The sequence below is a fragment of the Pseudorca crassidens genome, chromosome 5, assembly GCF_039906515.1.
Source record: "Pseudorca crassidens isolate mPseCra1 chromosome 5, mPseCra1.hap1, whole genome shotgun sequence".
Lineage (NCBI taxonomy): Eukaryota > Metazoa > Chordata > Mammalia > Artiodactyla > Delphinidae > Pseudorca > Pseudorca crassidens.
In genome coordinates, this window is record NC_090300.1 from 4759650 (window position 1) to 4786684 (window position 27035).

Here is a 27035-nt window from a genome sequence, read left to right on the forward strand (position 1 = left end):
CTATGTATTGTCACTTAAGTTTGCTAAGGCTTAGTTTTTTGAAGTCTGATAGGTATTTTACTCGGCTGATAACTCAGCTACGGCGCCCCAGTGTACAATAGAACTTAATAACATCTCTCATTGTGATCATTCTTTAGGTTCACAAGAGTTGTCTGTTTCTCTTTAAAGCAATGGAATGACTGTATCGTTTTCGGGACCAATAAGTCACTCTGTTTTTCATGGTTCAAAGTTAGGCTTTTATTTGGTTTCAAATTAAAAAAATAAATTTCATTATTAAATACTGAGATGGATAGAACTAAGGTTCAGGGAAGTAGCTGACTCAGGAATATACCACCAGGAGTACAACGGAGGGGTGGATTACCGAAACGCAAATGATTTATGCTGTCATGTTTGTTAAAAGTTCAACAGTGGCAGGATTCAAAAGAAAGTGAGATACAAAGTTTCAAATGTTTACAATGGATGAGAGAAGTAAACCACTTATTCTACTGCAATCCCAAACGGATTTCTTTTTCCATGCCAGTCAGTGCGGACACTACACCACTGTACTAATATCGTCGGGTTCGTCGGCTTTCTTTTGCCTGCTCGGCAGGGATTTCAAGTATTCGAGGTGTCTTCGCGCATCTTCCTGATTTTGCCTCACGTAATACACCACATACGAGATCACCATGGTGAACCAGCCAAACATGGTGACCAGCATGGCATAATCAGTCGTTTTTTTAGGGAGGTTACAAAGGTCAGCATCATTGGCAGCGTTGAGGAACGGTCTCCCGGCGTGTTCGTCCAGCACGGAGGTCTTGCAGATCACATTGTGGGCTGTCTCGTGATTGGACACCATGCCCCTCAGAACTTGCTGGAGCGTACAGTCGCAGTGCCAGGGGTTGTTGGCAATCCTGGCCCTGGCCTTCAGGTTATTGAAAGCGTTTTTGTGCACGCTCTGAATCCGGTTGTCAGACAAGTCCAGAGTCTGCAGAGTTTCGGCGACTCCTTTGAAGGCATGCTCATCGATAAACTCAATGCCATTTTTGGACAGGTTGAGAACTCTTAGTTGATGGAGGTCCTTAAAAATCTCATTGGGGATGGATGTGATCTGATTGGAGTCCAGATACAGTAAGACTGTTTCAGGAGGAAGATCTCTAGGTATTTCCTTGAGATTTGCGTTGCTGCAGGTGACATTTAAACCCCCAGAGGAAGAACAAAGACAGCCCTTGGGACACATACTGGCGGAATGAAAACACAGTATCATAAGAACAAAACTTTGTAGGAGGAGACACATGGAGAGGGAACGAGTTAACCACAGGTCCACCAGATTCATGCTGGGATGTCAGCATAATCACAAGCCCATTCTTCATTTATTCCAACAAGCAGGTGTGGTAACGCTTCCAGCCCTGTCCACACTGTTGATTTCCTTCTTGCGTGGTTCAAAGGGCTGCAGCTAATACACGTATCCCTTCATTATTCCGGTCCATGCTTGGGTACCTAAAGGAAAGGAAAGCAGATGCAATTAGCTCTTTTGCAAAGGGAGTTACATTGCAATTAAAAATGCTCTCAGGCATCTGGCATTTTATGTGGGCAGGAGAGTTGGTTATGCAGGTAATTTCCATCAACACCACTGGGAGTTATCTGCGTAATGGGAGTCTCCTGCTCAAATCCCAGGTCCCTGGGGAGAGGACTGTCAATAAATGACATTTCCAAAGGATGTTGACTTGTTGTACGTTGTGCAGAATTAGAGCAGACAGTCCAGATTTCTCTCACTTCTACTGGCCTTCACCACATCCTGAACCCTTTGTGAATTTTACAGCAATAAGATTTAATTACCCCTTTGCTTCTTCTTGCACTCAAGAGGCATCAAGGCAACCGAGCCCTTCTCTTGGGCAGCAGTGAGAAATCATACCAATATTTTAAAATTAATGACCATAGATAACAATATATTTCATGGCTTTTGAATGGATGCCCAATTTGGAATCTTTTCTGTAAAGAAATCTCTTACTTGAACTACGGAACGTATGAGTGCATTCCAACCTTCACAACAAAATGTTGCTAAGGACCTACAGCATGGAATCTCCAAAAGGGTTGCCTCCTTTGTGACCTCTTAAGTTACATTATACCCGGAAGGATGTCCTTAACTGAACTTCCAAAGGATTCTCTCTTTGTTTTCTAAACAATGTATCCCCTCTCTAATAGATCTTTAAATATGACACACACATCCAAGCCTTTTTTTTTTTAGTATAGAAAGAGAATTAAGAAATACGAGCCTCTTATATGTAAGTCAAATCATTATGCTGTGCACCATAAACTTATACAGTGCTGTATGCAAATTATGTCAATGAAACTGGAAAAAAATGATGTAATTAGCGGCCAAAGAAATGCAACTATAAAATGAGATATGAATGTTTTTCTTCTATCAATATAATTTTTGAAAATACCATCCATATGCTTATAAGAATAGTATAATATAGCATCCTCATTAACACATCTTTTGAGAATATGTTTTGGAAAGAAATTTGGCAAAATCTATTGAGAACATTAAATTTTATATACATCTCTCTCTATATATATATATATCTTTTGACATTGTAATTTTCTTTCAAGTAATCTGTTCTAGGGAAATGTTCTAAAATTAAACAAAAATTTAAATCCCCTCCAAAAAAGAAATACTAGGCTCTAAGACTTCCTCAATAGCTTATTTTTCTTTCTAGTCGTATATATACACATGTATTAGTGTTGGAAAAAGGCCAAAAGTAATTGCAAAACTTTAGTGATATGAGCAAAGTTATGAACTTACCCCAAAATGGAGATGAGAACATAAGTGAACATTCAAAACTACTCTCTCATGTAAAGAGGACAGGCATCCTCACAGGTTAGGCAAGTGGATCTTGGACAGATTATGTGACTTGTCCAAGGTCAAATAGCTTGCAGGTGGTAGAGAAAGGAATCAAGCCAAAGACTTTGCTCTGACTCATTAATCTCACAATTCTTTCCACAATTCTTTCTTTACCCCTCTTTCCCAATTCCATCTGCTCCATGAGGGCAAACAGAATCCAGGGATTGCTGTAACTTCCGATGCTGTTACGTTGCTGCTCTATCCCACATTGAGGACCCCATCGGATCCCAGGAAGGGGGTCCTCTGCCTTGTGGAGGGGATCCATGCCTGACTTCCAAGGACTGTCTCTCAGGATCTGAGAACAAGGAGAGCATTCATTCCTCTTACAGCAGTGAGCAACAAATGACTCTCTGCAAACTTGTCTTTTCTAAAGATCCCAGATGGATAAATACAGAGGGAAATGACTCCAAATGTTACCAAACTCACAGAAAGGAAGATTAATGTGAGCTGAAAACATAATGAACTGGGTTGTTCATCATGGAAAAAAGTAAGATTAGCAACAGCAGAATGCAATGAATGTACTTTTGGAATCCTGAATCCCTCCAATGCCAGAGATGCTAGAGATGAACCCCTAGGCGTACTAAGCCCTGCGTCAACAGCTCATTTCATCTGCAGTGAAACTTTACCTCCCTTCCATGTTTTCCTTCCTTCAAAACTTCATCGCATATCACCTGGGGACTGTAGTAATTGTCTAGATCGGAGGAAAAAAGCATGAACAGGTGTGAAGGGGGGGACACTCAGAGAAGAAAGAGTGTGGCAGTAGGACAAGGCAAATGTGGCTGTGAGGGGGACATGAGAAGGACACAGGGGATGGGAGAAATGAGTGTGATTAGAGAAAACAAAGGGAGTCCCTGTCATCAAGCGACTTCCATCACCTGAGTAGGTGCGACCTGAGTATGTGCTGAAAGAAGGAACGCCTTCTCTGGAGGACTCTCCACATCTCTCCAGAGACTGATTCCAAGTCTACCTGGAGGGAAGTGTTCTCTAATTTAGACTCTAAGTTCTGGGAGGGCAGGGACTTGTTTCTACCTTGTGTAGAGACAATAGTGAACAATTAAGAAGGAAAAAGTACACTGGGTTTGTATTTCAACTCTAATCCTGATGAGCATTATGCTATCTAAACCTCACTCCCCTTCTCTTCGTATAGAGATTATAAAAGCATCTAATAACAATGTTGACTTGAGCATTATATGAGATAATCCATGTAAAGCATTTAGCACAATGCCTGATAGATAGTAAGCGCACAAGACTCGTTAGCTAGAGTTTTTATTATTATTCCAGATACATTCCGAACTCCTAGCATTGTGCCTGGCCTGTATGAAGGGCTAAATAAATATCTATTGCATGAATGAACCAATGAAGTATTGAGCAATCTAGCTGTGGTTTTTCTTCCCTATGGTAATTATTTTTATTACCTCGAACATAAGCACTGGCTCATCAAATGTCTGTTGGTTTTACATGTCAAAACGGTGGCCTCTGGAAAAATCACAAATGCACGCTCTTATTTGGAGAATAGAACTTTTTCCCAGTACACGTCTCTAGACTTAATCTATTGTTTCTCCAGAATGATCAGTCCAATGGTCATGGTCACAGACAAGAAGTGGTGCAAAGTTTCTTGAGATGAAATGGTCCACCTGAACACCGAATGGTCCACCTGAACACCGGATGGAATGCCTATTGGGTGTACAAATACTGAATATTCCTTGCATTCAAAGAGGTTGGACTCAAACTATTTCATTTTCTCTCTATGATTCATAAAAAGAGAATAAAATTTTCTGGGTCTGGCCGGATCACTGGGTTGCCATGACAGCCTCTAGAGCCTCCACTGTCATCCAGTATAAAGTGACAAAAGTTGCAGGATGTACAGAGCTGAGCCCTTAGATGTCCAAATACATCAAATCAAGGTTATCTTCAGCAGGAAGGACAGAAGAGCTGCCTCTCTGCTCTATTGTGCTGAATTACTATTTTCCAAAGGGATTATCAGCTTGGCATTGCCTTAAAGCACTGGAAAGGTAAACAGTGATTCCTAGGAAAGGAAGCCATGGGGAGATGTGCCTCAGAGGAAAACACCGGGCATTCCGCAGAAATCAGTGATCATCCAGCAGAGGACAGAGCTAAAGAGAAGCCTGGAAACCTAAAGCTCCCTCCTGCTCTGTTCGTCATCAGGTCTACCCGCAAACCCAAAGTAGCAAGCAAGCCATACTGCTGGTGGAAAAACTGCCTCCTTGCTAACTTCAGAACGAGCGGGTGGAACACAGTGAAGGCTTGGGGTCACACTGGTGATGCAACAGTGGTGGCAGCAATTCCCGCTTGCCCTCCTGAAAAGGAAGAAGACCCACCAAGAGGAGAGCCCAAATTAAACAGCATCTTTTCTACCTCCTGACTCGCCCTTCAAATCTCTCAACTCATTATACTACCCTATCCTCATACCCTCATTCCTTTCAAATATGTCTGGGGCAACCAAGAAGCTACAGGATTTCTGGATGTGTTGTTCAGGTCTGAGCTGAGCCCCCAAAGAGGGCCATTTTACCCCTATATCCATGTCTTGCTCCCATTTCCCTGTCACACGAGTTTCAGAGCTACAGCAATTAATGCTGGGATTGGGTGTCAACCATCAAATGTTGTTTCCAGAAGAAAAAAAAAATTCACTTGGCAGCCTGCCTAAGAAGACCGTTCTTTCAGTGGCTGATTAAAAACTCTGTCTTGTTTCCTGTTTCTTTCTTCTCATCATTAGGGGATACCCAGGGACACTCAGGGCTTCATGAACTCTTCGGAGATAGCTATATGCCTTGATTCAGAGGGAGATACCAGACACACCAATTTCTTCCATGCAACTCTGCTACCAAACAGAAGGATTTGATTAAAAGGCCAAAAATGGAAAAACAGGAAGGTATTTCAATTTAGGACATAAAATTCAAACCAATAAAAAACCATAAAAGTAAGTACTTAAAATTAAAACTTCAGTATGGCAAATATACAAAGTGAAATGACCAATGATAAAATAAAAGGCTGATTTCTCTAATATACAAGAAGGTTTGGGCTTCCCTGGTGGCGCAGTGGTTGAGAGTCCGCCTGCCGATGCAGGGGACACGGGTTCGTGCCCCGGTCCAGAAAGATCCCACATGCCGTGGAGCGACTGGGCGCATGAGCCATGGCCGCTGAGCCTGTGCTCCACAACGGGAGAGGCCACAACAGTGAGAGGCCCGTGTAACGCAAAAAAAAAAAAAAAAAAAGAAGGTCTTCCCAGAGGAATAAGAAATGGATCCAATATAAAAATGGACAGAAAAACAATATATACAAATGGACAATAAATTATATGAAAAGATTCTTGATCTCACTGACAGTAAAATGAATTCAAGTTAAAGTACCTCTCATTTTGGTTAAAATTAGGAAGACTATCTAGTGTCAATGAAAGGGTGAAGAACAAAGCACTCTCAGACACTTGATGAGGGAATAAATGGGGCACTCTTTCCGTAGGAGCAATTTAGGAATATCTATTTCAAATTTAAGAACAAGTTAGATTGACTTGTACTGATGTAAAGATCTCCAAAGATGACCTCCAAAAACAGCTTGAAAAAGGGTTAATAGAAAAGAGATTATAGTATAATTGCATTTGTGTAAAATTTGTATAAAGAGGAGGTAAATATGAAACCACCGGTATATAATTTATACATTTATATATGCATAGATCACTTTTGAAAGGATGTATAAGAAACTATTAATAGTGGTTAACTCTGAATAGTAGAACTCAGGGGCTGGTAGGGGGAGAAGAGGAATTGTCTTTTTTGTTTTATACCCTTCTGTACGGTTTTAACTTCTTATGGTATAAAGGTGTTTTGTTTGCTTTTGATTTTGTTTTACAATAAAGATTTAACTGATTTAATACAAAAGGACCAGGGGTTAGCTGAAAAAAGCAATCCAAATGTAATGCCTCCGAAAGCAAGTTTTGAGCCCATGTGTTAAACAATGGTGGCCCAGAGGGACAGGCAAATGAGAAGATGATAAATTTTGAAAAGCTGAACATTTTCAACAAGAAAGACTGAATATACAAAGGGACAGTGGTGAGATCCTAAAAAGAGAACCCTAACCCACAACCTGCAGCAACCAGCCTGGAAAGTTAAACTATGACCTGTAGTTTGTACCAAAATCGCCAGGATTTGATCAATAATTCCAGCTTCCCTGATCTCTGTCCCTGCTTCCAACGTAGGACCAAACCAGGGAAAACCAAATCTGCTCCCATAACCAATCACATAGGACGCTCTGCTTCTATTTTGCCCACCTCTAGCTTGCCCACGCCAAGAGCCTCCCATCAGGGCATATTTGAAGGTTTTCTTTTTTTCCACTATAAACCTTTTACACACCCCTGCCTTCATTTGAATCTCTGCCAAATGCAGAAGATGGTGGTTGACACCCTTGCTACAGAAAGCGCTGAATAAATAGCCTTTGCTTGTTTTCAGTTGGTCAGTTTTCATTAGTTTCCAAAAGACTAACATTTGAGTACATGATATTTTCAATGCCACATTTCCAAAATTAGCTTTCCAACCTATTAGAGAGATTATATACCAATTTCTTTATTCTCTATCAACTAAGCATGGGTTGCATATGCCATCAATCTGCTTAACTCCTAACCAAAAATTAGGGGAAGTGAGTTGGGACCAGAATCATTCAGGTGAATGAACTGCAGAGGTAGTTTTCGCCACTGCTCTTGGAGGCCGCGTTTGTATGTACAACGCCTTATTCCACATCTTTAGCACAGAGCCCTGCCTTGAACTTTAGTTCTACATTTCCATCCACAGACACCTACTGTAACAGGGAAGAACAAAATCTGGTCCCATGGTGGATCTGTTTCTTTTACTTTGACCTTTGCTTTCCACTGCTTTTGTTCTGTCTATAGCTATAGGCATACATAATGGCCTGCCTCAGGGAGCCCTGCCCCTCTGCCTGAATGTTACACCGAAGTGCCTTTGTTCAGCTCACAGGGAAACCCCCGGACCCCACCCACCTGTGGATGGCTGCAGAAAAGAAGAAATTAACACATCCCCTCCCTGAGGCTGGCCAAAACCAGGAGATATTTTGCAAGATTCGTGGCCTTTTTACTTTACTTCCTCACCTCCTCCCACACTCTGTTCTATAAAAGAAAGTGGCATCCAGACCCCGATAAGGGTACTCTGGGACGCTACTCCGCCATCTTCTCAGATGCCCGGCTTTCCGAATACAGTCGTTATTCCTTGCCTCAACACTTCGTCTCCTGATTTATTGGCCTGTTGCGCGGCGAGCAGAGGGAGCTTGGACTCCGTAACATCTATCAGCAAAAGATTCCACTGGGCTTCAAACTGGGCATCCCTAAAAGCAAAATCATTTTCACCCTTCCACCCCACCCAACGACCTCTCTTCTACCACAAACCATATCCCATATATAGAAAAGCACTAAAATCCTTAACTTGAGATGTCTGGTTTTTGTTTGTTTGTGACGACAGTAATCTTTTGATTGACTACCTGGGGTTTTTTTGTTTGTTTTTTGTTCTTTTTCAGCAAAAACTCCTATGTGTCTGGGCTCCTCCCTTACCTCTTCTGAGCAGTCCCTCAGAGCTACCCGAGAGGCTGTCTCTCCTGGGCTATAGTCCTCAGTAAGGTCCCCGAATAAAACTTAACTGGAAACTTTTAGGTTGTGGGGGTTTTTTTTCCAGTTGACACTAGCAAATAAACAGCACCTTTTGTTTGAACCCAGCATCTATCCCTCTCTGGGTACTAACAAAGATTAAAGATAAGATTATATCTTGGCTAACATCTGTATTTATTATTCAACATGCTGCAAGTTTATAGGAAGGCTGAGTGGGAACCCATCTGTCTCAGTTTCCTTCTGCTTCTCTGTTATTATTTCTCCGTAAGTGCCTAAGGCATTTACAACCATGAGAGCTTTGCAAACTCTTAACACATAATCTACATAAATGTAGGGTCCCAAAGATGCTCCAGGGTCCAGAGGCAACTTGAAAGCTGCTTTTAGATAGCACTAACTTATGCTGTATTCAGTTGTACTTCTGAGCGGGGTGAATGATTGTCACCATTTTTAAAAAACTTATCCTACTTAACCCTAGCCAATGACTTGGTGGCAAAAGTATAGGATTCAGGTCCAAACCCAAGGTCCAGAAACTGGATTCAAAGTCCAGCTTCCTTGAATTCTAGGAATTTACGGACTCACTTACACACCCATGCCTTAGTTGCCTTAGGACTATGACCAATAATATCCACCTCACTGGTCTCATAATTATAAGGATAAAATAAAATAAATATATGTGAAATGTGCTTCAGAAACTGTCAATGACTGTTCAAAGATTATGCTCTGAGTTTCAGTATTTAGTTGGTTTTCTCAAATATCAATCATCATTTTTTCCAGAGCTTCACATTTATTTTTCTTAAGCATAATCAACTATGAAATAGTTCTCACATCACTTATACAGTTGTCAATGAAGAAATGTTGCTGCCGTATCAGTAAACAAAGGATGCTGCAGACATCACATTACAGCCGCCAGGTGAGCCCTGAGGGAACTCAGGATAGAAACTGGACGCCTCCCATCAGGCCACCAGCTGCTGCAGCCACCCTCTACCCCCCCCCCCCCCACACACACACACTGTGCACCCTGACAAGGATGTGGACACACAGGATACTGGTCCCAGAAAGCTGAGGTGCATATCAAAGGAATGATTTGAACAAGCCCAGAGTCTTGCATCTTCCCATACACAGAAAAGCACTAAATTCCTAACTTGAGATGTCTGGTCTTCTTTAATGAACAGTAATCTTTTGGTGTTCCAACTACCTGGTGTTTGTTGCAAAAACTCCTATATATCCTGGCTGCCCCCTGATCGCTTCACAGCAGTCACTCAGAACGATCTGAAAGGCTGTTTCCCAGGCTTAAGACCTTGGTGTTGTCCGCAAATAAAACATAAATCTCAACTTTTAGGTTGTGCTTTTTTTTTTTTTCAGTAGATACAGTATGCCAAAATATATTTAACCTGAATCTAATCAAGAGGAAACGACCTGACCAATCCAGAACTTGAGACATTTTACAGGGTGACTGATCAGGATTCTTCAAAGAGTCACTGAAGGGAAAAAACAAAACAAACAACAAACAAAACCAAAATCAAATAAGAACAGGCTGAAGAACTGTTCTAGATTAAAGAAAAAAGAGACGTGACAACTAAAAATGTTACCCAGTTAGTTGCCTGAACCCACACTGGGGTCCTAGCCTGGGCTGAGACCCTTTGTCTCGGCCAGGGAGGTTCTTTTTCTGATCAGATTCGCACAGCCAATAACAAAACCAATGCTGAGGCTGGAACAACACAAACTTTATTCAATGGCCAAGAATGGAGAAGCAGGAACTTCGTTCACAAGTCAACTTCTCCTGTATATTTATTTGGAGACAGCAAATATATAGGAGATTCACAGTAAAGGGAGGGGTTTGGAAAGAGTGGGAAGAATATTTGTGAGTTATCTGAGAACAGGAGTATGGTTAGGACCTGAGGCAACACTCCTTTTCAGTCCTTATATGGGCTTTTCTGGCTGTTGTCATGGCAACTGTCAACTGTCATGTTGCCGGTGGGAGTGTCATTTAGCTAATATAACGAGCGTATAATGAGGATCAAAACCCACTGGAAGTCAAATTCTCTGCCATCTTGGGTCCAGTAGGTTCCATCCAGTTCTTGTTTTTTCCTCTTTGCAGCTTCCTCCTTAAACTTAAGTAAGAGTAATTGGTTTCCATTCGAGGGAGGGGCAGGGATATGATTCTGGGGCAACAGCCTTGGTAACAAAGGTGTTGTGAGAGATTGACCCCTGGATTTAAAAAAAAATGCTAGAAAAGGGCATTTTTGGAACGATTAGGGGAAATTTTGCATAAAAACAATGTTAGCTATTATTGTATCAAATTTAAATTTATTTGGTTTTATCATGATATAAGTAGAAAGAAGAGAGTCCTTGTTCTTTGAAGGTACAAGATTTGGGGGTCAAGAGTCACGACGACTGCAACTTTCACATTGTCCAGCAAAAACAAAACTATATTTATATGTAGAAAGAAAAAGACAAAAGTGGCAAAAGATTAACAATTGGTAAATGGAAAGTGATAGGATGAACGTGTTCATTGTACCAATTTTTCAACTTATCTGAAAGTTTTGAATTTTTTCAAATGAAAATTTGGAGGGGAGATTCTATGTTTTAAAAATAAACAACAGGGGCTTCCCTGGTGGCACAGTGGTTGAGAGTCCGCCTGCCGATGCGGGGGACACGGGTTCGAGCCCCAGTCCGGGAAGATCCCACATGCCGCAGAGCGGCTGGGCCCGTGAGCCATGGCCGCTGAGCCTGCGCATCCGGAGCCTGTGCTCCGCAACGGGAGAGGCCACAACAGTGAGAGGCCCGCGTGCTGCAAAAATAAATAAATAAACAACAACAAAAAAGAACTTCAAGAGGAGAAGAAACCCCTTCCTGGTAAATCAGGAGAATCTTAGGAATGCTAATCAGAGTTTGACTTATGTCTTCAGAGATACACAAAATGCAAACCCAAGGTGAAAGGAGCAGCGATTCTTTAAAACTGCATTTCATGAATATCAAGACTAGAAAAAGGAGAGCACACTGACATAAGACTCATGTGTCAGGAGGACCTAGTTTTAATTGGGCAGCATGAAGATCATGGCTTGGCTCCTTACTAATTATGTAACCTCTCTATCCCACAGTTTTCTCAAATGAACATGGGGGTAATAATAGTTCGTACCACAAAGGGATTTCATGAGGATTAATTTAGATAACATGTATTACTCAGCCATAAAAAGGATCAAAATAGTGCCATTTGCAGAGACGTGGATGGACCTAGAGTCTGTCATACAGAGTGAAGTAAGTCAGAAAGAGAAAAACAAATACCATATGGTATCGCTTCTATGTGAAACCTAGAAAAATGGTAAAGATTAGCTTATTTGCAAAGCAGAAATACAGACACAGTTGTAGAGAACAAACTTACAGATACCAAGGGGGGAAGGGCGGGTGGGATGAATTGGGAGATTGGGATTGACATATATACACTATTGATACCATGTATAAAAGAGATAACTAATGAGAACCTACTGCATAGCACAGGGAACTCTATTCAGTGCTCTGTGGTGACCTAAATGGGAAGGAAATCCAAAAAGGAGGGGATATATGTATATGTATAACTGATTCACTTTGCTGTACAGCAGGAACTAGAACAACATTGTAAAGCAGCTATACTCCAGTAAAAATTAAAAACAAAAAAAACTTAAAGCTTCGGTTGCATGAAAAACTCTCAGCAAGAGTTACTGCTACCACCACTTCTGCTACTACTACTGTTATTGTTATCATTATCATCCTTTTATATCTTGTCGTCTCTCTGCTAGGGCAATGTGGAGGCTACAAGTGTTACCATCCCCTTAATGCAATGAAGGGAATAATTCTGATGGTGGCTAACATTTCTACTACATGCAAGGCACTGAACCAAATGCTTTACTTTAAAAATAAAGAGAAGGGTTCCCTGGTGGCACAGTGGTTGAGAGTCCGCCTGCCGATGCAGGGGACGCGGGGTCATGCCCCGGTCCGGGAAGATCCCACATGCCACGGAGCGGCTGGGCCCGTGATCCATGGCCGCTGAGCCTGCGCGTCCGGAGCCTGTGCTCCGAACGGGAGAGGCCACAACAGTGAGAGGCCTGCGTACTGCAAAAGAAAATAAAAATAAAAAGGAATTTTGCCCCAGGGTGGATCATACCTGGAGTCTCCCCATATGTACTTTGAATAATTTAGATGATGAGATTTGGGACTTTAAAGCTGATGCTATTTAGATGAGATTTTGGATTCTGAATTGATGCTGTAATGGGTTGAGACTTTGGGGAATGTTGGAGTAGAATAAATATATTTTGCATGGGGATGAATATAAATCTTTAGGGGCCATAAGGTAGGTTGTAGTTGGCTAAAAGATGCCCCCCAAATATCTAGGTCCTAATTCCTAGAACCCATGAATGTTACTTTTAGGAAAAAGAGACTTTGCAGATGGGACTGAATTAGGGATCTTGAGATGGAGAGATTATCCTGAATAATCTTTGTGACCCTCTAAGTAGGAGGCAGAGGGACAGTTGACACAGAAGAGGAGAAGGCATGATGTCTACTGAGTTAGAGCTTGGAGTGATGTGGCTACAAGTCAAGGAATGCTGGCCACCACCAGAAGCTGGACGCATCAGGGAATGGATTCTTCCCTAGAGCCTTTGGAGGAGATATGGCCCTGCCAACAGACTGATTTAGGTCCAGAAAGACTGACTCAAAATTATGGCCTCCAGAATTACAAGAGACATGTGCTTTTTTTAAACCACAAAGTTGTTGGTAATTTGTTCAGCAACCATAGGAAACCAATACAGTAGAGTAAGTGAGAAACAGAACTCGAAGTCCATTCTATCTGACTCCCCATTACACCGGGTTAAGGACTTTTGCTGCAACTAAGTACCTGGCTTAGCTCTGAGTTTCCAGGTAGCCAGAGGAAGATAAATAATGTCATTACAAAATGGTAATTATCTAATACAGTGAAGGATGACTGGTTATTGGCAGAGATAAACTTTTTCAAATTTCAGGATTTTTAGAAGGTCCTGTGAAAGGGTTACCATACAGCATAAGGGATAATATCTTTTAAATTTCACCTTATGCTTGAAGCTAAAGGGGCCCCAGTGAATGGGGTTATATGTTAAATCTAACAGCTAATTATAATTTTGTTAGATATTTTGGGGTTTTGTCCCCATTTTTGTTCTCATAAACAATGTGGAATTGAAAAGAATGTTTTGCATCAACACATTTATCTCTTTTGGATAAATTCCTAGAGGTGAAATTAATAGGGTTAACGGACTCTCAGCTTGTCATCTGAATTCAGTTCATGGTCTGCATCATTGAAAGGGCCATTGTGTAACATAATGAGCAATGTCTTTAAAATGACAAAAAAAGTTGGTTACATCTGTCCAATGTGTGTTGCATCTGTGTCTACAGCATCAAAAACAAACCATGCAGAGCCGTCCAGTGGGGAAGGTAGCAGCTCCAGGAGGCTAAGTTGGCTTCTCCTCATTTAGCCATCATTGATCTTGGTCATAAAGGCACCTAAGGGGACCAGTGGCTCAGTCATTTTGCTCCCTGGTAAGAGCCCAGCCCACCAGATAAACAGGATACTATTTCTTGGTCAAAAAATGTGTATTAAAAAAACCCCTGCTTATTTACAGTTCCTATAATATTTTCTTGGCAATAGTACACTATTTTTCTATGATATAGTACCCTGCATTTTTTGGTTTTGTTTTCCATTAGAAACATAACTGTGCAAAGATATATGTATAATATTGTTTCTTCATTGAGGCACTGTTTGTTATAGCAAAAATATATATATACATAAATAAATGAATAAATTAAAAACCTACAAGGAACCTAAAAATCCATCACACAAAAGCTAATTAAATAAATATGGTACATCAATACAAAACAAAGAAACAATCTACAAATCCTGATAAAAATGATGCCAAATAAGGTACAAACTTCCAGTTATAAAATAAATAAATCCTCGGGTGTATAGCATGGTGATTATAGTTAATAACACTGCATTATACATTTAAAAGTTGCTAAGAGAACAGATCTTAAAAGTTCTCTTCCCAAGAAAAAATATTGTGTCACTATTTGCAGATGACATGATACTATATATGGAAAACCCTAAAGTCTCCACCAAAGGACTGTTGCAGGATACAAGATTAACATAGAGAAATCTGTTGTATTTCTATACACTAAAAATGAACTAGCAGAAAGAGAAAGCAAGAAAACAAACCAGTTTAAAATCGCATCAAAAAGAATAAAACACCCAGGAATAAACTTAACCAAGGAGGTTATAGACCTATACTCTGAAAACTATACTCTGATGAAGGAAATTGAAGATGATACCAAGAAATGGAAAGATATCCTGTGTTAATGGATTGGAAGAATTAATATTGTTAAAATATCCATGTTAACCAACTCAATCTACATATTTAATGCAATCCCTACCAAAATACCCATGACACTTCTCACTGAACTAGAACAAATAGTCTTAAAATTCCTATAGAGCGACAAAAGACCCTGAATAGCCAAAGCAATCTTGAGAAAAAAGAACAAAGCTGGAGGTATCATGCTCCCTGACTTCAGACTATACTATAAAGCTACAGCAATCAAAACACTATAGTACTGGCGCAAAAACGGACACATAGCTCAGCAGAATAGAGTAGAAAGCCCAGAAATAAACCCATGTGCCTATGGTCAACTAATCTACATCAAAGGAGGCAAGAAGATACAATGAAGAAAAGATAGTCTCTTCAATAAGTGGTGCTGGGAAACTGCACATGTAAAAAATGAGTTTAGGGGCTTCCCTGGTGGCGCAGTGGTTGAGAGTCCGCCTGCCGATGCAGGGGACACGGGTTCGTGCCCCGGTCCGGGAAGATCCCACATGCTGCGGAGCGGCTGGGCCCGTGAGCCATGGCTGCTGAGCCTGTGCGTCCAGAGCCTGTGCTCCGCAACGGGAGAGGCCACGACAGTGAGAGGCCCGCGTACAGCAAAAAAAAAAAAAATGAGATTACAACATTTTCTCACAGGATAAACAAACAAACAAAAAAACCCCAAATGGATTAAAGACCTAAATGTAAGCCCAGAAACCATAAAAATCCTAGAAAAGAACATAGAAAGAACACTCTTTGACATAAACTGTAGCCATATATATATATAAATATATAAATATATATATATATCTCGGATCTGTCTCCTAAGGCAAAAGTAATAAAAACAAAAGTAAACAAATGGGACCTAATCAAACTTAAAGCATTTGCACAGTGAAGGAAACCATTAACAAAATGAGAAGACAAACTACTGAATTGGAGAAGATATTTGCTAATGATATGACCATTAAGGGGTAAATATTCAACACATAAAAACAGCTCATACAACTCAATATCAAAAAAACAAACAACTCAATTAAAACAGGGAAGACTTGAATAGACATTTTGCCAAAGAAGATACATAGATGGCCAACAGGCACATGAAAAGATGCTCAACACCGGGGAAATGCAAATCAAAACCACAGTGAGATATCACCACACACCTGTCAGAATAGCTGTTGTCAAAAAATAAATAATAGATGTTGGCAAGGATTTAGAGAAGAGGAACCTTAGTACATTGCTGGTGGGAATGTAAATTGGTGCAGTCACTATGGAAAACAGTATGGAGGTTCCTCATATAACTAAAAATAGAACTACCATATGGTAGTGGAATCTTCCAGCAATTCTACTCCTGGGTATATATCCAAAGAAAAGGAAAACACTAATTTGAAAGGCTACATGCACCCCAGTGTTCACAGCAGCATTATTTACAATAGACAAGAAATGGAAACAACCTACGTGTCCATCAACACTTGCATAAAGGATGGATAAATAAAATGTGGTATATGTGTAGACAGTGGAATATTATTCAGCCATAAAAAAGAATGAAATCTTGCCTTTTCCAACAACATAGATGGACCTGGAGGGTATTATGCATAGTGAAGTAAGTCAGAGAAAGACAAATACTGTGTGTTTTCACTTGTATGTGAAATCTAAAAAATTGAAACAAACAAATGAGTGTAATAAAACAAACAGTGTCACAGATACAGAAAACAAACTGTTAACAGTGGGGAGAGGGGTGGGGGAAGAGGCAAAATAGGGAAAGGGGATTAAGAGGTAACAAACTACTAGGTATTAAAACAAATAAGATATAACGATGTAATGGACAGCACAGGGAATATAGCCAATATTTTATAATAACTTTGCATGGAATATAACCTATTAAAATATAGAATCACTACATTATATATCTGAAACTAATATAATACAGTAAATCAACTAGTTGTAACTATACATGATGATGGACGGTAACTAGACTTGTAACAATTTTTTGCAATATATACAACTATCAAATCAATGTTGTATACCTGAAATAATGTTACACATTACTTAAATATATATATATTTAATTTATTTAATTAATTTATTTTTGGCTGCGTTGGGTCTTCGTTGCTGTGTGCAGGCTTTCTCTAGTTGCAGCGAGCCGGGGCTACTCTTCTTTGAGGTGCGTGGACTTCTCACTGCGGTGGCTTCTCTTGTTGAGGAGCTTGGGCTCTAGGCATGCGGGCTTCAGCAGTTGTAGCACTTGGGCTCAGTAGTTGTGGCTCACAGGCTCTAGAGCGCAGGCTCAGTAGTCGTGGTGCAGGGGCTTTTAGTTGCTCCATGGCATGTGGGATCTTCCCGGACCAGGGATCGAACCCGTGTCCCCTCCATTGGCAGGTGGATTCTTAACCACTGTGCCACCAGGGAAGCCCCCATCAATTATATTTTAATAAAAGGTTTCAAAGATATATTAAGTGGAAAATGTACATATATGATCTCATCTGTGTAAAACAAAACAGAAGGATGCACACACACACACACATGTATAATTAAAACGTTATGGAAGAACATATATAAAATGGATAATAGTCTTATCTTTAGAGTATGGTTCTGGTGCTGATGGTATGGAGAATTTTTACTTTTTACCTTATTCTCTTCTCTACTATTGCAATTTTTGCCATGAGCATGAGGATAATAATAATTAGGTAATGAAAAAAAGGGATTGGCCTGTAGGTACTGACTGATAAGCTATTTTCTCTTAGGAGCTACAGGGACTATAAAACTATGTAAGACATGGTGTCTCTTCTGACGAGCTGAGTCATCCTAAAAAGTCACTTAAACTTTCTGAATCTCAGCAAAGGCTACAAGACATACCCTAGGCCTGAAGTTAGATAAAACTAGGGTCAACTTTCAGTTTTGGTACCAGATGGGGGATCTTGAGCAAACAGAGTAACTGCTTGGAGTCCCAGTTTCCTCAACTATCAATAAGAATAATACCTATTTCACGGGTTTCTGATGTGGTTCTAATAGTGCCTCTCTCACAGCAGATGCTTGACAAAATACTATTGACTCCAAACATACCTTCAAAGGGATCAGAATCAAGGTCAGATTTCCCAAGGGTTCTATGGAATACTAGGCATCTGTGAGTGGCACCAAATAAATGAATATTCTGCAGTTATGGAAGTCTGAGAAATGGACTCATTGAGAATTACAATGGTCATCCGCCTACGTAAGATTTTGAGAAATTACAGCAAAGTAACCTGTTAACTCAGAATTTCCCAAACATACCTGGTCACTCTGCCAAAGGTCTCCCATGTCCCGTAGTTTTTATAGTATAACCACCCACAGAATATGATAATTGGTAAATTCAGATCTAATTAAAGAACATTTAATACTACCTCTACTGCTGCTATTACTCTTACTTTCCCCAAATATTCTGAAGGAATATAGGTGACAACTTTTGCAAATGAGAATTCTATTTGCACTTGATCCTTCTCAAGCCAAATAATATTACCATACAGAAACACCCACCACCACCAAATATTTATTGCAGGAAGAGATGAAAAAATTAATAATCCATAGCTATCACAAAGGATCATTTTGTTTAGTGAAAGAAATGCCCCTTGATCAAAATATTCATGCCTATAAATAGACTGCAACAAATGGGCTATTATTGTGTTTGAATTTTCTCCTCTCTTATTTCCTCATCCTCAGGCACCACTTTCATTTTTGAAAAAATCATTAATAACGTGACCTTTAAAGGCCTTGAAAACCTTGTAGAGTGGTAATTCAAAGAAAGGGCTTTGGAGTTAGACTTACCTAAGCTTGTCAAACTTTGACATTCAACAACTTATTAGATACTAATTAATGCTAGTAACTTACTACTTATTAGTTTTACGATTTTTAGGGTATGTTACTTAGCTCTGAACCTCAGCTTCTCCATCTATAAAATGGGCATACTACTACTCATTTTTCATGGAAAATGTTCTTTAATTAATCTGAATTTAGCAAATATCATATTCTGTGGGTGGTTATGCTATAAAAACTACGGGGCAAGGGAGACCTTTGGCAGGGGGACCAGGTATGTTTGGGAAACTCTGAGTTAACGGATTACTTTGCTGTGGGTTGTTTTCAAAAATGGCTCCCACGATCCCCTGCCTTGTGTTGTTCCTGCTTTTTCACCAGGTAACCTGCAAGCTCCTCACACCAAGAGGTGGGGTCTGTTTCCCCACCCCTCGGATCTAGGCTGGCCTTGGGCTTTGCTTTGACCATAGATGAGGGAGAAGTTACGTTATGCCAGTTCTAAGCCTAGGCCTTTTCAGGAGTCAGTACACGCTCTGGCCTTTGCTCGTGGGCTCTCCCCAGCCACCGTAGGGACAGTCCCTGGCTAGCCTACTGGCTAATGAGTGATCCTGTGAAGGAGAGGCCCGCTGTCCCAGCCTAGAGCCAGACACACTCCCAGCATGTGAGAAAGCCCAGCCAGATCCTCAGAGCCACCGCCCTGACCTGCGGCTGACCACAGACTCATGGGCGAACCCAGCTAAGACCAGAGGGCCACCCAGGTGCTCATGAACTTGTAAGCGATAAATGCCACCGAGTCCGGGGACATCATTATGTCGCAAAAGCTAGGTGATATGCATGACCATTTTAACCGTTTAAAAAGCTAACATATTTATGTTAATCATCACAAGGCCTGATGGATGTTTAACAGATTTGTACCAACAACTGTTAGAAGAGTAAACTTCTTAAAGTCTCATAGAAACCTCATTCAAGAATGTTGTGATGGCTCAATGCTGAAGGACATTAGCAGTTACATTATCAGTAGAAACCAAGTTATTTAATTCTATCTGCTGACCGTGATCATCAATAATGTTCCAAATTGTTATGGGATCCTCCCAGTAGCCCAGGAAAACCGATACACAGATGAAAGATATCCATCCAATGCCAGGGTCAAATCTGAACAATACGTCTAAGTACTGTTTGCTCCCATATCCCTTGTGCCTATGGCTCAGTGGCCAGCATGAAGTCAGTGCTCTGTGTGTAGCCCGACGGCGACGAGCAGGGGCTCAGGAGTCAGACTGTCTGAGACGGAACCCCAGTTCTGCCCAGGACTTCTCCTGACTCAGTCTCCTCATTTGTAAATGAGGATAAAAGCAATAGTTACTTCTATTTGTAGTGGATCGAGATTATTTAGGCAAAGCAGTTAAAATAGTACCTGGCCCAAAGTCAGTGCACAATAGATGTTAGTTATTTCTCTTTGTTGAGTGATTTCTGCTTGAAACCTCTCTTGGAGAAGGAGCCTGTGTGGTAGTTCTGGGCATTTCTGTTATAGCCATCCTAGCACCTGCCTGTTCTGCCAGGCTTCAGAAACTAGCATGCAGACACAGAGACAGATATCAAAGAGACAGCTACAGGGAAATCAAAGTTCCTAGAGATTCAGTGAAGAATTTAAATGTCATATTTTAACAGTCGTGATGAAACAGAACTGAAATAAATAATGTTTTATTAATTCAGGAGCTACTGCCAGCATAGAGTTACTCTGAGATTCTCACCTATTGTTTGTCTGTGAAAGGTTCCCATCCAATGAAACCTGCTCTCCATTACAGACACCTGAAGGTAGAACCCCGAGGGACTGTTTTCTTCGATTTCAGGTTGGCCATTCACCCAACCTGGTGACTTCACATAAATTGTCACTGAATAATCCAGGCTGATAACCTGGGGCTGACACCTGAACCCTGATTTCAGTTTAAGGTGAACAGAGAACTCGTTTGCATTCAGATTATCCTTCCTTCTAGAACCTCATAATTTTTCCTTTCCAGAATGACTGTCTGTCAAACCAGGTAGAATTGCTACCCCTTCAATCTGTTAGCAAAAACCAAGTGGTGTATAAATCATCCTCAATCTTCATGTGATTTGCCTTTGATTTCAGACTTAGAGTCTTCATACTGTTAAGTACCCTACTTTCAAATTTCATCTTCTCAGTGATCACATGGGGAATCATGCAATATGTAACTTTTCCTCATTAATTTTATCCTGTGATACGTGTTTTTCAAAAAACTTAAGTCCTCTACTGTGTAGCACAGGGAGCCCTACTCGGTACTCTGTAATAACCTACGTGGGAAAAGAATCTGAAAAAGAATAGATATACGAATATGTATAATTAAATTACTTTGCTGTACACCTGAAACTAACACAACATTTTGAATCAACTATACTCCAATATAAAATTTTAAAATTTTTTAAATAAATAAATATGCTAATCTGCTTTAAAAAAACTCAAGTCCTCCTTAAAGAAGAAGATAGAATGGAAAAAACAACCGATATCAGTAAAGTCATACAAAGAACTTGCTTGGATATTACTGACGACAATTGAATTCTAACAGAAAGATCATCAGACAGGCCACCTCCTGCTTATGAAATTACGCCAACGGGTTAATGAAGCAGTGCTTTTTAGATCAGTGGGTTGGATCTAGTCTAGAATTGTTCTTACCTCTTCCTGTTCTCCACCTGAGTCCTTTATCTTCTCAGTTAAACATAGGTTTCTTCCCCAAAACTTCCTTTTACGTAAGGAAACTCAACAAAACAAAACACGGAAATCAGAACTGAGATCTCCATACTACGTAGTTCACCAAAGTTCCATAGGGAAATGCAGGGCCCCGTGTTGGCTTGGTTTTCCTCTGGGAATCACCCAGAAAAATTAACAGCCATCCAGGGACTTAGTTTTCGTCAACAACAAAGCAAATGAAAACTTTCCAAACTCATTTAATTGTCTGCAGGCTGCAGTAAGACTTCCCCATCTCCTCGCTCAGACCTAGGATGCCAATGTAAATGAAACGGAATTTGTGTTCTCCATCTTAGCATTCACTCTATCTTGGGGAGCCAACCAGCCAGGTAACATAAGTAAAAAAGGTAAGAATCAGTCCAGGCGAAGACAAGAAAGTCAAGCAGAGAAGAGAAAGCCACTCCTATAAAAGATAACAAATTCCCATTTTGTCTCCTCTAAATGGTTGCACAATTTAAAAAACGTAAACCGTCACAATATTAAGCTGCAGTCACAAACTTCATTGCCTATAGGACGGTTTCAGGAATTGTGACCAAACTGCTAGTGCATTAAACCAAGTTTTATACATATTCAGCTGAAACAATGATTGGTCAGGTGACAGTGTGTTCTTTTTACCCCACCTGTGGCTTTTTGCTTTGCATAGGGTCTCGGGATGTGAGAATGGGAGGGACGTGAGTCTGGGCTGGTCTCCCAACTCCCTGACGTAGAAAGAGTTGATCTAAGCACCGCTCCCCACCTCCACATACCAAGCACTTCTTTCCTTTTTACCCTTTCCACCTCAGCAATTCCTAAAGTAACAGGTGGGAGGGTGGACAGGGTAGAGCAAATGCCCAGGTGTGGGTGGGTGTAAGCATCCCCAGGGCTGTCTTGGGGCCAATGACACAGCAGGGGCTCAGGATCTCTTTGCTCAGTGAAGGGCTGAATGGCTGAAAACAAAGCGGAAGTTTCTCAAGAACCGAAGAGCCTGATGGGGTGCAGACTTCCCCCGCTTTCATCTAGATGGCAACCCATGTGGAAACGCAGGAAGAGAGAGAGCACAGTTAAGTGTGAGCTGCTTCTCTTGCAGTCGGGCTCAAAATGAAAACAGGTAGCTTTTCACACTGAGGAAAGGGAGAAGACAGCGACCAATGCAAGAAAACCAGCCTCTAACACATATATATGGAATCTAAAAAAAAAAAAATGTTCTGAAGAACCTAGGGGCAGGACAGGAATAAAGACGCAGACAACCAGGCACGGCCACAGTCGCAGGAGGTCGGGCCCTGGGAGGGCTCACTGTGTTTGACACGTCGAGGTGGGGCCCAGTCTCCCAGACACACTGTCATCAAGCCTGTGACATTGGCCTGGCCTACGAGTTTCAGAAACACATAGTCAAAACACAAAGGTAAAATATTTATGGGGAAGCAGTGGCAGACAGAGGCTGAATCTGTACCAACTGTGTTTTTCACTTTAAATTCGCAGCATTTCCCTCTTTGCCTGTGCCGTGTCTCGCCTAATCAGCGACCCTGAGGGAGATGAAGGGTCTATGAGTCTACGAGGCCTCCTGTGCTCAGCGGCAGGGAATTCCCCAGAATCAAGGAAACCTTGGCAGGACTGATGAAAGGGGATGAAAGGGGAAAGGAGGCCAAGGGGAAGGGGGCTGGGGGAGGGGATGGAGTGAGAGGTTGGGATTAGCAGATGCAAACTATTATATACAGGATGGATAAACAACAAGGTTCTACTGTATAGCACAGAGAACTATATTCAATATCCTGTGATAAATCATAACGGAAAACAATATATATATAAAAAGAATGTATACATGTGTGTATATATATGTATAACTGAATCCCTTTGCTATACAGCAATAATTAACACAACATTGCAAATCAACAATACTTCAATAAAAAATAAAATAAAGAAAACGTATATCTGTTATCCTCTGCAGAGGAGAATTACTCTTATCTGCTGACTTGAGAAGGGCAGACGCCTGGGTATCTGTTTGTGGACGTATTTTTTTTTTTTTTGCGGTACGCGGGCCTCTCACTGTTGTGGCCTCTCCCGTTGCGGAGCACAGGCTCCGGACGCGCAGGCTCAGCGGCGGCCATGGCTCACGGGCCCAGCCACTCCGCGGCATGTGGGATCTTCCCGGACCGGGGCACGAACCCGTGTGCCCTGCATCAGCGGGTGGACTCTCAACCACTGCGCCACCAGGGAAGCCCCTGTGGACATATTTTTAAAGACCTCTTTCCTCTTAATCTATCACAAAACTTCCATGTTATGTCTTCCCAGGTGACCTCGGGTACCTGAGCCTCTTTCTGCAATGACCAGGATGGAGGCTTCAATGAGGTGTCTCTATAGTGTTAACACCCTGACAGGCATCCTTCCCGAGACGGCTTTGGGAATGTCTCCTTGTTTGGAGGCTCTGCTCCGTGGCCACAAGTTGATACGCCTGCGGGAGGGTATAGGAGCCAAGGGCTAATGTTTGATTAGTCAGACTCTGAATTCTCTCAATCCCGGTTCTCTCTTTCATCTACCTCCTGGGTCCCAGGTCATTTTTCACCCTTTATTATCACCAGCACCAGAGGGAAGGCAGAGGAAATGAAAGAAGATGAAATTCAAGTGAATCAATTCTGCCACTTGTTAGCAGCTCAGCTCGCAAGCATACAAGGGGGAGGAGGCTGCAGCCCTTCTGTGGGTTCCCATTCTCCGTGCTATTCCCGTCCCCCTTGCTGCCAGGCAATATTGAGTGGGAAGGATGGAGATGATCTGTGGGATGACAGAAGAAAGGCAGCGGGAACGCCCACTCCAAAAGCAACGTCTTCAAAGAAAAGGGAGAGGGTGTCACACAGAGTGGCCCGAATTTTATTAAACAAGCTCATGTTTGGACTCATCCCCTCAGAGCTAGAGGAAAAGGGATGCTGAGACCATATTGAGAGCAATTATAATACAGAAGATGCACGGATTGTCATAGCAACAAAAAGAAAGTATTCTGAAAAGATTATGGCAAGGACCGCAAAAGCAGAAACAAGTAAGGACTGTATGAAAGACCTTTAACCCTGCTATCACCCACACAGGTAGGATGGCAGGAGAGGGCGGGGAATGTCCTCTTCTCTCTGAGCTTATGTAAGAGGAAAGGATTGGACTCTGGTTCCCAATGTGCTGTCCTGCTCTGCAGTGGACCCTGTGATGTGCCACCCACACGGCCCTGCAGTGGAGGGCTTGTCCCAGCTACTGGGATGCCAATGGACAGGTTCCCCTTTGGGGACTGTATCCATGGCAGAGTGACTTTGCCTCCCAGGAAGAGCCTACATCCAATGACTGGCCAATGTAGGAGAGAAAGTCCTGGCCACGGTGGCCCGATCTGGGACAGCTCTGAGCAGCTATGGGGCTGGCTGAGGCTGCGGCAGGGCCTGCATCACAGTTAAACTTCCTCTCTCCAGCCCATCCCATCTCACCCACAAATGTTGAGCCCAAAGGTACTTCTTAATAAACCTCTTGGATGTAGAGTCCCATTTCCAGAGTCTTCTCCCCTGAAAGCTCAACAAGGGACCATCCTGCCTGGGATGTACAGCTGATCGTTTTTTTCTGAGCTAAAAGATTTACTTTTGCTTATGATATTGGTGTATACAGGAGAAGCTATAAAGCACAGAAAACAAGAAATATAAGTCGGGGAGATGGGGGATGCAGGAGAGAAAAAGGCTATGCATGAGTGAAATGGAAACAGGATAACGAGATCGGTCTTCCAATTGAAAATTAAAAGAAGCAGGTGAAGTGACCCTAAGGAACAGGGAGCAGTAAGAAGTCACAGCTGTATCATTCGGCAAATGTTATGGCACCCAGATCAGGTCCAGGCTTTGCGGGGAACAGCGAAGGGGTCAAGCGTGGCGTTCACCTGGTGACGGCAAGGGGTAGAGTCTGTGTGGCTCCTACACCACAGCTGAGTCCATTGATGGGAAAGTGACCATTTGGGGCCAAACCTAAGAACATGGTACTTTCTATTTCGGGGAAGTTTTGGCAATACAACCGTAAGAGAATGTCTGCCACAAGATAAAGGTGTCATAACAGAGAGAATGGACTAAATTATCAGTAAATCTGGACATACTTCCCCACCAAATGGCATTAGACACAGTCTTTAGACTCTGCATCTGAGGCGGGTAAGGCAGGAAACAGGTCAATGAATGGAAACGCATGAAACCATGGTCTTCTCGAATTGTACTACAGGAAGTTTTAATCAATTGAATGGCAATTAAGATATGGCCCAAAACCAGAATAGTATGTAGCTATTTTTAAAAACAAGATGAATACACACACATATATGCACAAACATACACACAGAACTATATATATATGTATATAAAGTCTACCACATCTTAATATGAAAAGAAAAAAGCCAGTTGTATTCCATTTAATAAGTAAATACATATATGGCATCAGGTACTCCATCTGATAATTTCACAATCGCTAACATTTAACATGCAAAATCACCTCTAGAGGAATTTACAATTGCTGTCCCCATTTTCCAGGTGAAGAAATTGACGCTCAGAGACGTTAATTTGCCCAAGATCACAGAGTTAGTAACTGGTTAAGGTACTATTTGGACTGGCGTAGAATTCTTGCTAGCTACTTCTTTGTCTCTCTCTCTCTCTCTCAATCTGTGTGTGTGTGTGTGTGTGTGTGTGTGTGTGTGTGTGTGCTCTGGCTCTCTCTCATCTCCAGATTGACACTGGCCCTTGCAAAGAGGAAGTATAGTGACTCCGCCTGACAGCTCTATGATATTCTAGGGTTTACCATGTACCTTGATGGAGGTGTGCTGTCATCACAGTGCTTCAGAAAATCGTCAGCACTCCTTGAGGAAGGGGGAGGGCTACACGTCCCCACCCTCTTTGCAGTTAGTTGTGGCCATGTGATCACTTTGGTGAATGAATTCTGAGCAGAACTTTGGTGAGAATTAAGGACCCTTTTAATCCCCTCCTCTATCTTCCTGGGTCAATAAGTAACTGGGAAAAGCAGATCCTGTCACTGATACAGACTGGACACATAGCATGAATGAAAAATAAACTTTTGGGATTCCCTGGTGGCGCAGTGGTTGAGAGTCTGCCTGCCGATGCAGGGCACACGGGTTCGTGCCCCGGTCCGGGGGGATCCCGCGTGCCGCGGAGCGGCTGGGCCCGTGAGCCGTGGCCGCTGAGCCTGCGCGTCCAGAGCCTGTGCTCCGCAATGGGAGAGGCCGCAACAGTGAGAGACCCGTGTACGGCAATAAATAAATAAATAAATAAATAAAATAAACTTTTGTCCTTCTTATTTATTTTTTTGCTGCTCCACGTGGCTTGTGGGATCTTAGTTCCCTGACCAGGGACCGAACCTGTGCCCCAGGCAGTGAAAGCTGAGAGTCCTAACCACTGGACTGCCAGGGAAGTCCCCAACTTTTGTCCTTTTAAGCCACTGAGATCTGGGGATCATTTATTAGTGCAGCATTACCAAGCCCATCCTCACCATTGTAAATTGCTTATCCTCCTTCTACACATAAAGAAACTAAGGTTCAGAGAAGCTTAACGATTTGTCCACGGACACAGGCTAGTAAGTTGAGAAGCCCTTTGACAGAGACTCAGAAGAGGAATCATTTTAGGAAGCACACGCACACGCACGCGCGCGCGCGCA

General features: G+C 41.9%; 1 protein-coding gene across 5 annotated transcripts in view; it reads right to left on the reverse strand.

Annotated features, from left to right (window-relative positions):
- Nucleotides 1-222: 222 nt before the first annotated feature.
- LRRC3B (leucine rich repeat containing 3B) overlaps nucleotides 223-27035 on the reverse strand; it is a 93321-nt gene continuing 66508 nt past the window's right edge. For all 5 annotated transcript variants that reach the window (XM_067737324.1, XM_067737325.1, XM_067737326.1 and 2 more), the window contains one exon: nucleotides 223-1476. In XM_067737324.1, the coding sequence (XP_067593425.1) occupies nucleotides 533-1312 (780 nt within the window). In that variant the 5' untranslated portion in view covers nucleotides 1313-1476 and the 3' untranslated portion in view covers nucleotides 223-532. The remainder of the gene's footprint in view (nucleotides 1477-27035) is intronic.